This window comes from Nycticebus coucang, chromosome X (genome assembly GCF_027406575.1).
Source record: "Nycticebus coucang isolate mNycCou1 chromosome X, mNycCou1.pri, whole genome shotgun sequence".
Taxonomy (NCBI): domain Eukaryota; kingdom Metazoa; phylum Chordata; class Mammalia; order Primates; family Lorisidae; genus Nycticebus; species Nycticebus coucang.
In genome coordinates this window covers 119965435-119978206 of record NC_069804.1, presented here as the reverse complement: position 1 = coordinate 119978206, position 12772 = coordinate 119965435, and the positions used below count along the sequence as shown (strand labels likewise).

The 12772-nt window shown below is 38.6% G+C and overlaps 1 protein-coding gene across 1 annotated transcript; it reads right to left on the bottom strand.

Annotated features, from left to right (window-relative positions):
* Positions 1–2638: 2638 nt before the first annotated feature.
* On the bottom strand, positions 2639–10566 carry LOC128577855 (WD repeat and SOCS box-containing protein 1-like). Its single transcript, XM_053580214.1, has 2 exons — positions 10433–10566; positions 2639–2978 (listed from the first exon to the last, which is right to left on the bottom strand). The coding sequence occupies exons 1-2, from the start codon at positions 10564–10566 to the stop codon at positions 2639–2641; spliced, it is 474 nt and encodes a 157-aa protein (XP_053436189.1).
* Between the last annotated feature and the right edge of the window lie 2206 nt (positions 10567–12772).

Below are 12772 nucleotides of genomic sequence, written 5' to 3'. Positions count from 1 at the left end.
AGCTTGTGAGACAATGTTGAACGTATGCTTTCTGTTTCCTTAATCCTATGCTGGCTCACAGCCAAGTCCCCTGCCACTTGCCTCAACCCATAAGCACAACACAGCAGAATTCAGCCTGTTTTGGTCTTGCTGCCTCAAGGGCAGTGCAGACCAACTGAATACAACTTTACCTTAATCACAGCAGGCAGGGAATATCAAGGATCATGAATTTAAGATTTAACAACCTACGATCGAATTATGGGTCTTAAAATGACTGCACTATTGTAAAAGGATAGCATGACTCCTGAGTGTGACAGATTTTCCTACATTTACATGCACTCCTGTGGGATACAACGGGAAATCAAATCTGAACAAGGCTATTGCCAGTCTTCCAGAAGACATGTTTGTGGCAAAGAGAAAGAAGCACTGTCATTTTAAAATCGTGTAGCTATAATGTGACCCAAGTCAATAATCCAGTCACATTTCTCTATTTTCCTTTCATCATGAAGTATTATCATCCTGCTCTTTCTTACAAACTGAAAACTCAAACATGCTTCTACTTGATATACTCTGCAATCTTCCTTTCATATTGGCACTATGGTTTCTACAGAAATGGCAGAAAACCTTTGTGGACATCTCAGAGAATGTTATCTTCCAAAAATGCTGTTTTTACTTGATTGGATATGTTGATGGGGAGAGTGAATATTTAAATGGTGCAGGAAATAATAGTACCTTCTTTTAAAATTATTAAGCTGATATTAATACATAGTAAAATGCGAAAAGAAAGTCACAAGCAGTTTAAAGATAAGATGTCTTTTGCACTGCTTTGTGCAAAATACAGGTCATCCTTAAGAAGTAATTTGGGCACATTTTCTACTCATTTTCAAATTTATAACCTGCGCCCCTCTAAATTTTTAAATCTGTTAACAGATCCAACTGTAAGAACCAAATAATCTTTCCATGGAAAGAAATAAGTCTTTAAAATCAGACGTGACTAAAAAAGGTTTCACTTTTTTTGCTTCTCGAAGGACCCAGATCACTAGATTTTTATTATATCTACTTTAACCAGATGGGCTTATGAAAAAAAGTCTGTTATTTCCTGTAAAAGACATTTTTCCTTTGCTGAGTATCTATTTTCTTTTGTTCTATATGTTTACTATGCTTTCATAGTGCATTCATGAAGCACTGAATTGACGTTAAAATAGAACCTTAATCTCATGCTATTTCTTCATTACCCTTTTTTCCTTAATTTACTTTGTTTGTGTCATTAAGCTCACACTGGAGATAAATAAAAATGTACTAACCTCTCTAACACATTTAGGACATTATTTGCAATATATACTTTTTTGTAAGCTTTTTATTAAAAAATTAACAAAAAATATATAATCAAACATTTTACATAATGAGTACATTCTTAATATCTGCAGGTAAGATAAATAACAGAAGGCAAAAGCAGATATACTGTATTGTTTCTGTTTGTAAAATCACCAATATCATCCCCTGCAGAAACATAATATGTGTTTTAAAAAATCCATGATCCTTAGCCGGGTGTTGTGGCGGGCGCCTGTAGTCCCAGCTACTCGGGAGGCTGAGGCAAGAGAATCGCTTAAGCCCAGGAGATGGAGGTTGCTGTGAGCTGTGTGAGGCCATGGCACTCTACCGAGGGCCATAAAGTGAGACTCAGTCTCTACAAAAAAAAAAAAAAAAAAAAAAATCCATGATCTTAAAATAATTGTCCCTTAGTAAAAACAAATGTTTAGTAATAACACAGCAAATGGATTTTCCAAAAACACTAAAATTTATAATACATTATACCAAAAGGTAAAGTAGCAAGCTGCTTTTCAAAATTAAGGCCCACAGCAGTATTTAGAGGAAGGGATTGAGGGGAGAAAGGCATCTTTTCTCTAGTTATATCCTGTATCTAGTTTTTTTTTTTTTTTTTCTTTAAAACAATGCCATTAGGGCAGCACCTGTGGCTCAATGGGTTAGGGCCCTGGCCCCATATGCCAGAGGTGGTGGGTTCAAACCCAGCCCCAGCCAAAAACTGCAAAAACAATGCCACATTAAAAATTTAAACTCCACCTTTTCCTACACAAAAACTGTGTTTCATTTGTGGGTCAGTTTGAAATGCCCCCTTCCCACTCTAGTACATCTTGCATGAGGCAATTTAACTTAAGCCAGTATTTAACATCTCAGTGTCCTAGAATAAAAAAATTGTTTTCAGTTTACAGCAAAGATATATACTGTGGTTCTACCAAAGCAATATACAGATGCCAGAACTAAAAAGTAGAAGCAAAAGTGTCCATTCAACATTTAGAAGCTTATATCTAAGAATATACATGTATGTTTATGTTTTCACAGTTAGATATTAAAGAAATTTGCATTTGATATTTTCAGAATATTTTTATAATCCTAGTCTATAAATAATGTTTTAAAAGCTCGACTGATCAAAATGCAGTACGAGAATGTATCAAATTTAATAAATCTTCTAAACCTTTAAAAACAGATACTTGAAGTCAATAAAGCTTGAGGTTTGGGTAAAGTGTATTCTGTCAGTCTCTACTAATAGGGAAGGTGGAGTCTTCTAAATATAATAGAGAAACTCCAAAATGATGGAAGGAATTGCCAGCTCTTGGACGTCCTGAGTGGGCATCACTCTTCAGATTGACATTCCACATAAATGTTGAAGGCGAGGGACTTGCCTTGCATTGGCCCCAAAATAGACACTTCCATCCTGTGTCCCAGCAGCTGAAACACTGCCATCAGTAGCAAAGGCACAGCAAAGACAATTGCTCAAAAGTGCAACTTGTACCAGATAATCCTCATCAATTCTCCAGAACCTCACCATTTTGTCATCAGTAAGCCTTGCAATATGCTGTCCATCATGACTAAAAGATACAGATTGTACACATTGGTCATTTGTTCCTCCAGCAAATATTGGAGTAGGCGGAAGAAACTTGTGACCAAATTCCATCAGAATGTCTCCATTATGTGGATTGCTAAAGTGAAAGAGAAGGAAGCCTAACTACATTTTGTTATAATTCTTGTTTCTGAGAATGAGTGGGAAGGCAAAGCAGGCCTGACTCCATTATGTTGTTTTGTTACATTTTATTGCTTAAAAAAAATAAACCAGTTCCGGTGGAGAGCAAGATGGTGGCTGAGTAACAGTTTCTTTGCATCTGGGCACAGTGAGTCTGGGGAGATAAGACTCCAGGCATCTCTGGCTGGTGGGATCTGCCTATAATCACCCCTTTGAGGATACAGGGAGCCAGCAAGAGACTTCTGGACCCCAAGAGGAGGACAAAAACAGTGGAAAACCGGCAAGTAATCGCATGTGCTCGATCAGTCTAATCCCGCCGACAGCTGTAAGTGCAGTAGCAGCGAGACTGCAAACCAGAAAGGCCTTACCTGTAAACTGTTTTGGTGTTTTTGGACTTGGCACTCAGTTGAACTGCCTTGGGAAGAACTTGAGCTGGAGTGCGGAGAACTTTGGGCATTGTCTGGGACCCCAGACTGAGCCGCTGATCTGGACGGATGACGCTAATAGTGTTTGGCTGTGGGCCGCAGAGAGCCATTGTGAGAGAATTGCCCCAACAAGGTCTGCCCTAGGGGTTTCAGAGCAAGGATCGGGCGGGACCTAGTAACCTAGTGACTGAGCAGCCTAAAGGTAGGGTCTGAGCCGCCTTACAGCCCTAACCCTCAGGGGCAGAGTGAGACCAATTTTGGCACACTGGGTACATGGATAGCCACTTCACCAGTGATTCCAGAGACAAGCACTTTCCTGGGAAAGCTTCTGCTTAGCAAGTTTAGAAGCTTAAAATGCCTACTAAGAGGGCTGAAGAGAGACTTAAGGTGTCTACCCTCTGGGGTTTGAGAAATCAGCAGAGTCCTCCAGTCGTATCAGCATTGTAATTAACATCTCATACCCCAGAAGACCAACTGTTGCCCAGACAATATTCAACAAGATATATTACTGCTTTGTTTTTGGTTGTTTTTATTTTATTTTGTTTTGTTTGTTTGTTTTTTGATTATTTTGATGCTGTTGTTGTTGTTTTCTTTTTTAATTCCAACCTTTTCCATACAGATTTTTCTCTTTCTCCAGTTTTCTAGTATAAATACAATTTCCCATTGCTGCATTTTTCAATAACTAGAACTTCATTTTTGCTAGTGTTTCCACCCGTATTATTTGGTTTTTCACAAAATTTTATCCCATAAAGTTTTTTGTTTGCATGTTTTGGTTTGATTTATAGCATTTTTGTCTTTCCTCTACTCTTAGTGGAGGTGGGGTACTGTGTCTGGTCAGGTTAGCAAAGAGTTGCTGACCTCAAGGGAACCACTCAACCAGCACACCCAAAGATTGGGGTTTTTTAAGGTTGTGTCAAAGTACCCTACTGTACACCTATGTTCCTCTGTATCCCTCTTTCTGTGCCTCTCTTCTTTTTGTCAATATTCCTTGTACCCAACAGCTCTCCTTTCTCTATTTTCCTTTCATTATTTCCTTCTTTCTTTCATCCCCTCTTGCTTTTCAACCTTTTCATCCTTCTGGTCCTATAACAAAAGGACTCATCCAAACCTTAGTCCACAGGCACGGGAACTTAAAGAGCATGAGGAAGTGAAAGGAAAATTAGGGCAAGGAAACAGACAAAAGAAATCACTCATGAGGAAGAATCAGCAGAAAACTTCAGGCAACATGAAGAACCAGTCCAGAGCAACCCCGCCAAGGGACCATGAGGAAGCTACTGCAGAGGATTCCACCAATAAAGAAATGTTAGGAATGAAAGAAAGGGAATTTAGAATACACATGATGAAAACAATGAAGGAAATGGTAGAAACAATGAAGGAAACTGCTAATAAAGTGGAAAATAACCAAAAGGAAATCCAAAAACAGAATCAAATAAGAGATGAATGATATGAAGAATATAGAAAGGATATAGCAGAGCTGAAGGAACTGAAGCAGTCAATTGGGGAACTTAAAGATGCAATGGAAAGTATGAGCAACAGCTTAGACCATGCAGAAGAAAGAATTTCAGAGGTAGAAGACAAAGTTCTTGAGATAACTCAGATAGTAAAAGAGACAGAAAAGAAGAGAGAGAAAGAAGAATGTTCACTGTCAGAATTAGTGGACATTATGAAGCGTTCCAACATACAAGTTATAGGAATCCCAGAAGGGGAAGAAGAATGCCCCAGAGGAATGGAAGCCATACTAGAGAATATTATAAAAGAAAATTTCCCAAATATCACCAAGGATTCTGACACTCTGCTTTCAGAGGGATATCGGACCCCAAGTCACCTCAACTCTAACCGAGCTTCTCCAAGACACATTGTGATGAACCTGTCCAAAGTCAAGACAAAAGGAAAGATTCTAAAACTGCCAAAAGTAAGTGTGAGTTGAACTACAGGGGCAAATCCATCAGAGTGACCACAGACTTCTCTAATGAAACTTTCCAAGCAAGAAGACAATTGTCATCTACCTTTAATCTACTTAACAGAACAATTTCCAACCCAGAATTTTGTACCGTGCTAAGCTAAGCTTTAAAACTGATGGAGAAATCAAATCGTTTATGGAAATACAAACATTGAGGAAATTTGCCACAACAAGACCAGCTCTACAGGAAATACTTCAACCTGTTCTACACACTGACCATCACAATGGATCAGCAGCAAAGTAAAAACTCAGAAATTAAAGGGCAGAACCTAACCTCTACACTAATGCAAAAGATGAAATAAGCAATAGACTCTCACAAAATAAGATGAATAAAACACTACCACACTTATCAAGTATCTCAATAAATGTTAATGGCTTGAATTCCCCACTGAAGAGACATAGATTGGCTGACTGGATTAAAAAACACAAGCCATCCATTTGCTGTCTGCAAGAAACACACATGGCTTAAAAAGACAAATTAAAGCTCCGAGTCAATGGTTGGAAGACAACTTTTCAGGCAAATGGAATTCAGAAGAAAAGAGGAGTTGCGATCTTATTTTCAGATACATGTGGATTTAAAACAACTAAAGTCAAAAAAGACAAAGATGGTCACTTTATATTGGTCAAGGGAAAAATACAACAAGAAGACGTTTCAATTCTAAATATTTATGCACCCAATTTAAATGCTCCCAGATTCTTGAAACACAACTTACTCAGCCTGAGCAATATGATAGCCAATAATACCATCATAACAGGGGACTTTAACACTCCTCTTACAGAGCTGGACAGATCCTCTAAACAGAAATTAAACAAAGATATAAGAGATTTAAATTGGACCCTAGAACAACTGTGCTTGATAGACGCATATAGAACACTTCATCCAAAAGATAAAGAATACACATTCTACTCATCACCCCATGGAACATTCTCCAAAATTGATCATATCCTGGGACACAAAACAAATATCAACGGAATCAAAAGAATTGAAATTTTACCTTGTATCTTCTCAGACCATTAGGTACTAAGGGTGGAACTCAACTCTGACAAATATGTTTGACCCCACACAAAGACATGGAAATTAAACAATCTTCTGTTGAATAACAGATGGGTGAAGGAAGAAATAAAACAGGAAATTATTAACTTCCTTGAGAATAACAACAATGAAGACACAAGCTACCAAAATCTATGGGATACTGCAAAAGCAGTTTTGAAAGGAAAATTTATCACTTTCGATGACTACATTCGAAAAACAGAAAGACAGCGCATCAACAAACTCACAAACCATCTTCTGGAGTTGGAAAAAGAAGAACAATCTAAGCCTAATGTCAGTGGAAGAAAAGAAATCTCCAAAATCAAATCAGAGATCGATGAAATTGAAAACAAAAGAATCATTCAGAAAATTAATGAAACAAGGAGTTGGTTTTTGAAAAAAATAATAAAATAGATAAACCATTGGTGAGACTAATGAGAAATAGAAAAGTAAAATCTCTAGTAACCTCAATCGGAAATGATAAAGGGGAAATAACAACTGATCCCACAGAGATACAAGAGATCATCTCTGAATACTACCAGAAACTCTATGCCCAGAAATTTGACAATGTGAAGGAAATGGATCAATATTTAGAGTCACACCCTCTCCCTAGACTTAGCCAGGAAGAAATAGAGCTCCTGAACAGACCAATTTCAAGCACTGAGATTAAAGAAACAAGAAAAAATCTTCCAATCAAAATATGCCCTGGTCCAGATGGCTTCACACCAGAATTCTATCAAACCTTTAAGGAAGAGTTTATTCCAGTACTGCAGAAATTATTCCAAAAAATCGAGGAAGAAGGAATCTTCCCCAAAACATTCTATGAAGCCAACATCACCCTAATACCAAAACCAGGAAAAGACCCAAACAAAAAGGAGAATTTCAGAGCAATCTCACTCATGAATATAGATGCAAAAATTCTCAACAAAATTCTAGCCAATAGATTACAGCTTATCATCAAAAAAGTCATACATCATGATCAAGTATGTTTCATCCCAGGGATGCAAGGCTGGTTTAACATATGCAAGTCCATAAATGTTATCCACCATATTAACAGAGTCAAAAATAAAGATCATATGATCCTCTCAATAGATGCAGAAAAAGCATTTGATAAAATCCAGCATCCTTTTCTAATTAGAACACTGAATACTATAGGCATAGGTGGCACATTTCTAAAACTGATTGAAGCTATCTATGACAAACCCACAGCTAATATTTTACTGAATGGAGTAAAACTGAAAGCTTTTCCTCTTAAAACTGAAACCAGACAAGGTTGTCCTCTGTCACCTTTACTATTCAACATAGTGCTGGAAGTTCTAGCCAATACAATTAGGCAAGACAAGGAAATAAAGTGAATCCAAATGGGAGCAGAGGAGGTCAAACTCTCCCTCTTTGCTGATGACATGATATCATACTTAGAGAATCCCAAAGACTCAACCACAAGACTCCTAGAAGTCATCAAAAAATACAGTAATGTTTCAGGATATAAAGTCAATGTCCACAAGTCAGTAGCCTTTGTATATGCCAAAAACAGTCAAGATGAGAAGCTAATTAAGCACACAACTCCCTTCACCATAGTTTCAAAGAAAATGAAATGCCTAGGAATATGCCTAACGAAGGATGTGAAGGACCTCTATGAAGAAAATTATGAAATCCTCAGAAAAGAAATAGCAGAGGATTTTAACAAATGGAAGAACACACCATGCTCATGGATGGGCAGAATCAACATTGTTAAAATGTCTATACTTCCCAAAGCAATCTACCTATTCAATGACATTCCTATCAAAATCCCAACATCGTACTTTCAAGATTTGTAAAAAATGATTCTGCGTTTTGTATGGAACCAGAAGAAAACCCGTATAGCTAAGCCAGTTCTTAGTAATAAAAACAAAGCTGGGGACATCAGCATACCAGATTTTAGTCTGTACTACAAAGCCATAGTGATCAAGACAGCATGGTACGGGCACAAAAATAGAGACATAGACACTTGGAATCAAATAGAAAACCAAGAAATGAAACTAACATCTTACAACAACCTAATCTTCGATAAACCAAACAACATCATACCTTGGGGGAAAGACTCTCTATTCAATAAATGGTGTTGGGAGAACTGGATAGCCACATGTAAAAGGCTGAAACTGCACCCACACCTTTCCCCACCCACAAAAATCGATTCAAGATTTATGAAGGACTTAAATTTAAGGCATGAAACCATAAAAATCCTCAAAGAAAGCACAGGAAAAACACTGGAAGATACTGGCCTGGGGAAAGACTTCATGAAGAAAACTGCCATGGCAATTGCAACAACAACAAAAATAAACAAATGGGACTTCATTAAACTGAAAAGCTTCTGTACAGCTAAGGAGACAACAACCAAAGCAAAGAGACAACCTACACAATGGGAAAGGATATTTGCATATTTTGAATCAGACAAAAGCTTGATAACTAGGATCTATAGAGAACTCAAATTAATGCACATGAAAAAAGCCAACAATCCCATATATCAATGGGCAAGAGACATGAATGGAACCTTTTCTAAAAATGACAGACGAATGGCTAACAAACATATGAAAAAATGTTCATCATCCCTATCTATTAGAGAAATGAAGATCAAAACCACCCTGAGATACCATCTAACCCCAGTGAGAATGGCCCACATCATAAAATCTCAAAACTGCAGATGCTGGCGTGGATGTGGAGAGAAGGGAACAATTTTACACTGCTGGTGGGACTGCAAACTAGTACAACCTTTCTGGAAGGAAGTATGGAGAAACCTCAAAGCACTCAAGCTAGACCTCCCATTTGATCCTGCAATCCCATTACTGGGCATCTATCCAGAAGGAAAAAAATACTTTTATCATAAGAACACTTGTACTAGACTGTTAATTGCAGCTCAATTTACAATCGCCAAAATGTGGAAACAGCCTAAATGCCCACCATCCTAGGAATGGATTACAAGCTGTGGTATATGTATACCATGGAATACTATTCAGCTATTAAAAAAATGGAGACTTTACATCCTTCGTATTAACCTGGATGGAAGTGGAAGACATTATTCTTAGTAAAGCATCACAAGAATGGAGAAGCATGAATCCTATGTACTCAATTTTGATATGAGGACAATTAATGACAGTTAAGGTCATAGTATGGGGGAGGAAAAGCAGAGAGAGGAAAGGAGGGAGAGGGTTGGGGCCTTGGTGTGTGCCACACCTTCTGGGGGCAAGACACGATTGCAAGAGGGACTTTACCTAACAAATGCAATCAGTGTAACCTGGCTTATTGTACTCCCAATAATAAAAAAAAAAAAGAGAAAAAAAATTAAACCGGTTCCAATTGCCTCCCCAGCCATTGCATTGTATTTTAAGTGTACCTGGTTAGAACTGTTAGAATTATTAGTATTGTGTAGAAAGTCACTAACTACCCTTGTTACAACAACCCTTATAATTATGTTATGGTGGTCTTCATACTATCTGAATATAATCTTGAAATGTTAAAAAAAAAGCATGACTCTATTTTACTATTTACTCCTTTTTTCCTTCAAAACTAGTTCCTCTTCTTTGTTCCTCCATTGTAACTGTAAAGGCCTTTAGCTAAAATTGTCAGTAATGTAAGTTACTGACCACGTAGCCCTAGTAATTATAGCTTTTTATGATCATGCCCTTTATGACCCTTACCTATAAGTTCACTTCCCCGAATTCCCCCTTAGGACATTAGGGTTTGTACATGTTTTGTAAGGAAGAAAAAAATTACTGATCACTCTTATGATCATAGTATTGTGTAAAATGACTAACCAAACTGCTATTTTTGCTTCTGTAATAACACTTGCTTGCCCCCTGGAAAAGTTTTGCCCTATAAAGACCAGAGCCATAGACAACTTGGGCTGCTCTGAGAAACCTGAAGTTGGGACACTGAGGCAGTTGCCAGCAGGCTCTTCAATAAAAGGACTACTATTTAAATTTGACTTGTCTGGTGGTGTGGTCTTTGAGAGACTCCTGGGCATAACAGGATCCCAAATACACATTTGGGTATCATAAGATGTAGTAGCCAGTAATGCTCCATCAGCAGAAAAGTCACAAACTATTACATCATAGTGATGTCCTTCTAGTTGCCATATCATAGTATAGTTATCCATATTCCAGAGGAAAACTGTTTCACTGGCTCCAACTAAACACAGCTTAGAAAGGTCTTGAGAGAATGCACAGTTGTACACCTATTTCTGATGCCCCCTCAATAATGTCATCATGTTTCCATCATCTTTCTCATACCATACTCCAAGAGTTTGGTCTCTTGAAGCTGACACTGGATCAAGCTCCCATCTGGAGCAAAGTTAAATCTCTGACCACATCATTATGAAGTGATGAACCTCTATCAGGTTAAGGAGGAGTTTTCCTATATACACATCCCACATTTTGATACAACCATTGTTTAACTCTGTGGCAAGGAGTAGCTGATCTTGTCCAAAAATGAATCAATGCCAATCTATATTTAAACAGTGATTCTGTTTTTCTGGAACTGAAAACCTAAAGCAAGACTCCAGACTATATCTCCACAGTCTATAATATGTTCACAAGTCTTATTTTTCTGACCACCATCACTATTTTGCCTTGAGAATCTTAAACTGCTTGAATTTGTCACATTCTTGGTGCCATTCAAGACAAAGTTCTTAAGGCACTGGGACCACGGAACAAGTTTTACTGTATGATGTCTTTGCAACCATGCAAAGTATAGACCATCTGGAGCAAAAGCAACATTCCAATTTTCATGACCATATTTCTTGTCGACAGGAGCTGCTGCAGCTAAAACTTCACCTATAGTCCATAATCTCACGACCTCTTTCTTAGTGACCCTCGAGAGAAAGCTGGACATATATGGGGCACCATCTGAAATGGGGACATGATGAGGACACAATGACAGAGAAGACAATGGCAAGCCCTGAAGGACGTGATGTGGGCTCCATCCCTCCCTGGCCAGGGCATGGAGGGAAAAGTGGGGATGGCCACTGCAGCTTCTCCCTGTTAAGCCAGGAAAGCTCTGGAAGTCCTGGTATCAAACTACACAGTCAGATACAAACAATAGACCCTGTACCCTGCCTCCCACCTAAGGACCAAGTCGGCACCTTCAACTCTGTCAATGGCAAATGAAACAATGAAGACCGAAATTACAATATATTAACAGTGACATAAACATTAACATTTAAATTGTTTGAGCAAATGCAAGTCACCCTATTTCTCTTAATCGCTGACCTTCTTCTTCTTCTGATTTGATGCAAGGAACAAGAGTCATGTCCCTCTTCCAGGTCTCAATTCATCTTTTCAAATCACTGTGATAAAAAAATTCAACATGCCAACAGGACGTGTAAAAAAGTCACTGTTTCTCCACAACCTCTGGGTTCAATTTCATGCCAAGTTTCTTACTGCTTTAGCAGAAGCAACCTTCCCACTCTTTGGGAAAATGAACAGGAACAAGAGGCTGCAACTGTCTCACTGGCTGAGCCTCTGGAACCTGGGACTTGGGGTCTTTTCATTGGACAGTTCCCCCATGCATAAATAATTGCAAGGCAAGTAGGTTTTTGTTTTAAAGAGGAAAGATTTCAGGCTTGAAATGATAAGAATCTAAACAATCAGAGTGAATTAGGATATTAACTTCAGACTTTTGGGAGCTTGAGACATAGATAATGTTTTTAAAATATTATTTAGCTCTTTCTTCCCTGTCTGTATGTTGATTTTCAAGTTGAAACAAATTTCAAAGACTGGGAATGTGGGGGAAATGTGCTTAGGATATACTTGACTTTTATATCTGCTTGTGCATTTTATCTGTTGCTATATTACACATGAAGTAACACTTAGCAATTCAATCATACATGAGCAGGCTGGCACTAGCTCCATGGTCCCCAATTTGGGAGGAAGCTATCTGCAAACTGGCCCAAAACACAACTCTGTGCCCCCATCACCTAGTGATAGGCTATCGTTTGTTCAGAACAACTGTGTCTGGCACTGAAAAGAGCCTTTGGGTTACAGTCTTAGTTGTTCCTCACTTGGCTCACTTGTGGGTGGTGTGCCGGGTGAAGGCCTTATTGGCTGTGGATGTGGCGTGCTGGCCAATGTGCCTGGACAGCCTCAGGCGTGGGGTAGACTGGATCTCTCTTGAGGTTATGATAGTCCAGCACTTGCATAGTGGGCCAGGTGACAGGCCTCCTCAGTGATTCACTCCAAGATGTTGTAATTGAACAAATCCATGCTGCTCACAGCCTCCATTTTTAGGACCCTGGGGAAGTAGGTGTCAAAACTGTCCCATGCCTGGCTGGGGTGACGACTGTGGGGTCTTGGCTGATTCTGCCT

Bases quoted from the DNA above. Each gene is read 5' to 3' on its own strand.
- LOC128577855 (XM_053580214.1), bottom strand. From the start codon at position 10,566: ATGGATAACTATACTATGATATGGCAACTAGAAGGACATCACTATGAT. The intron at 2,979-10,432 runs GCCCAGGAGTCT...CTTTCACTTTAG, and splicing joins TGTATTTGGGATCCTGTTAT to CAATCCACATAATGGAGACA.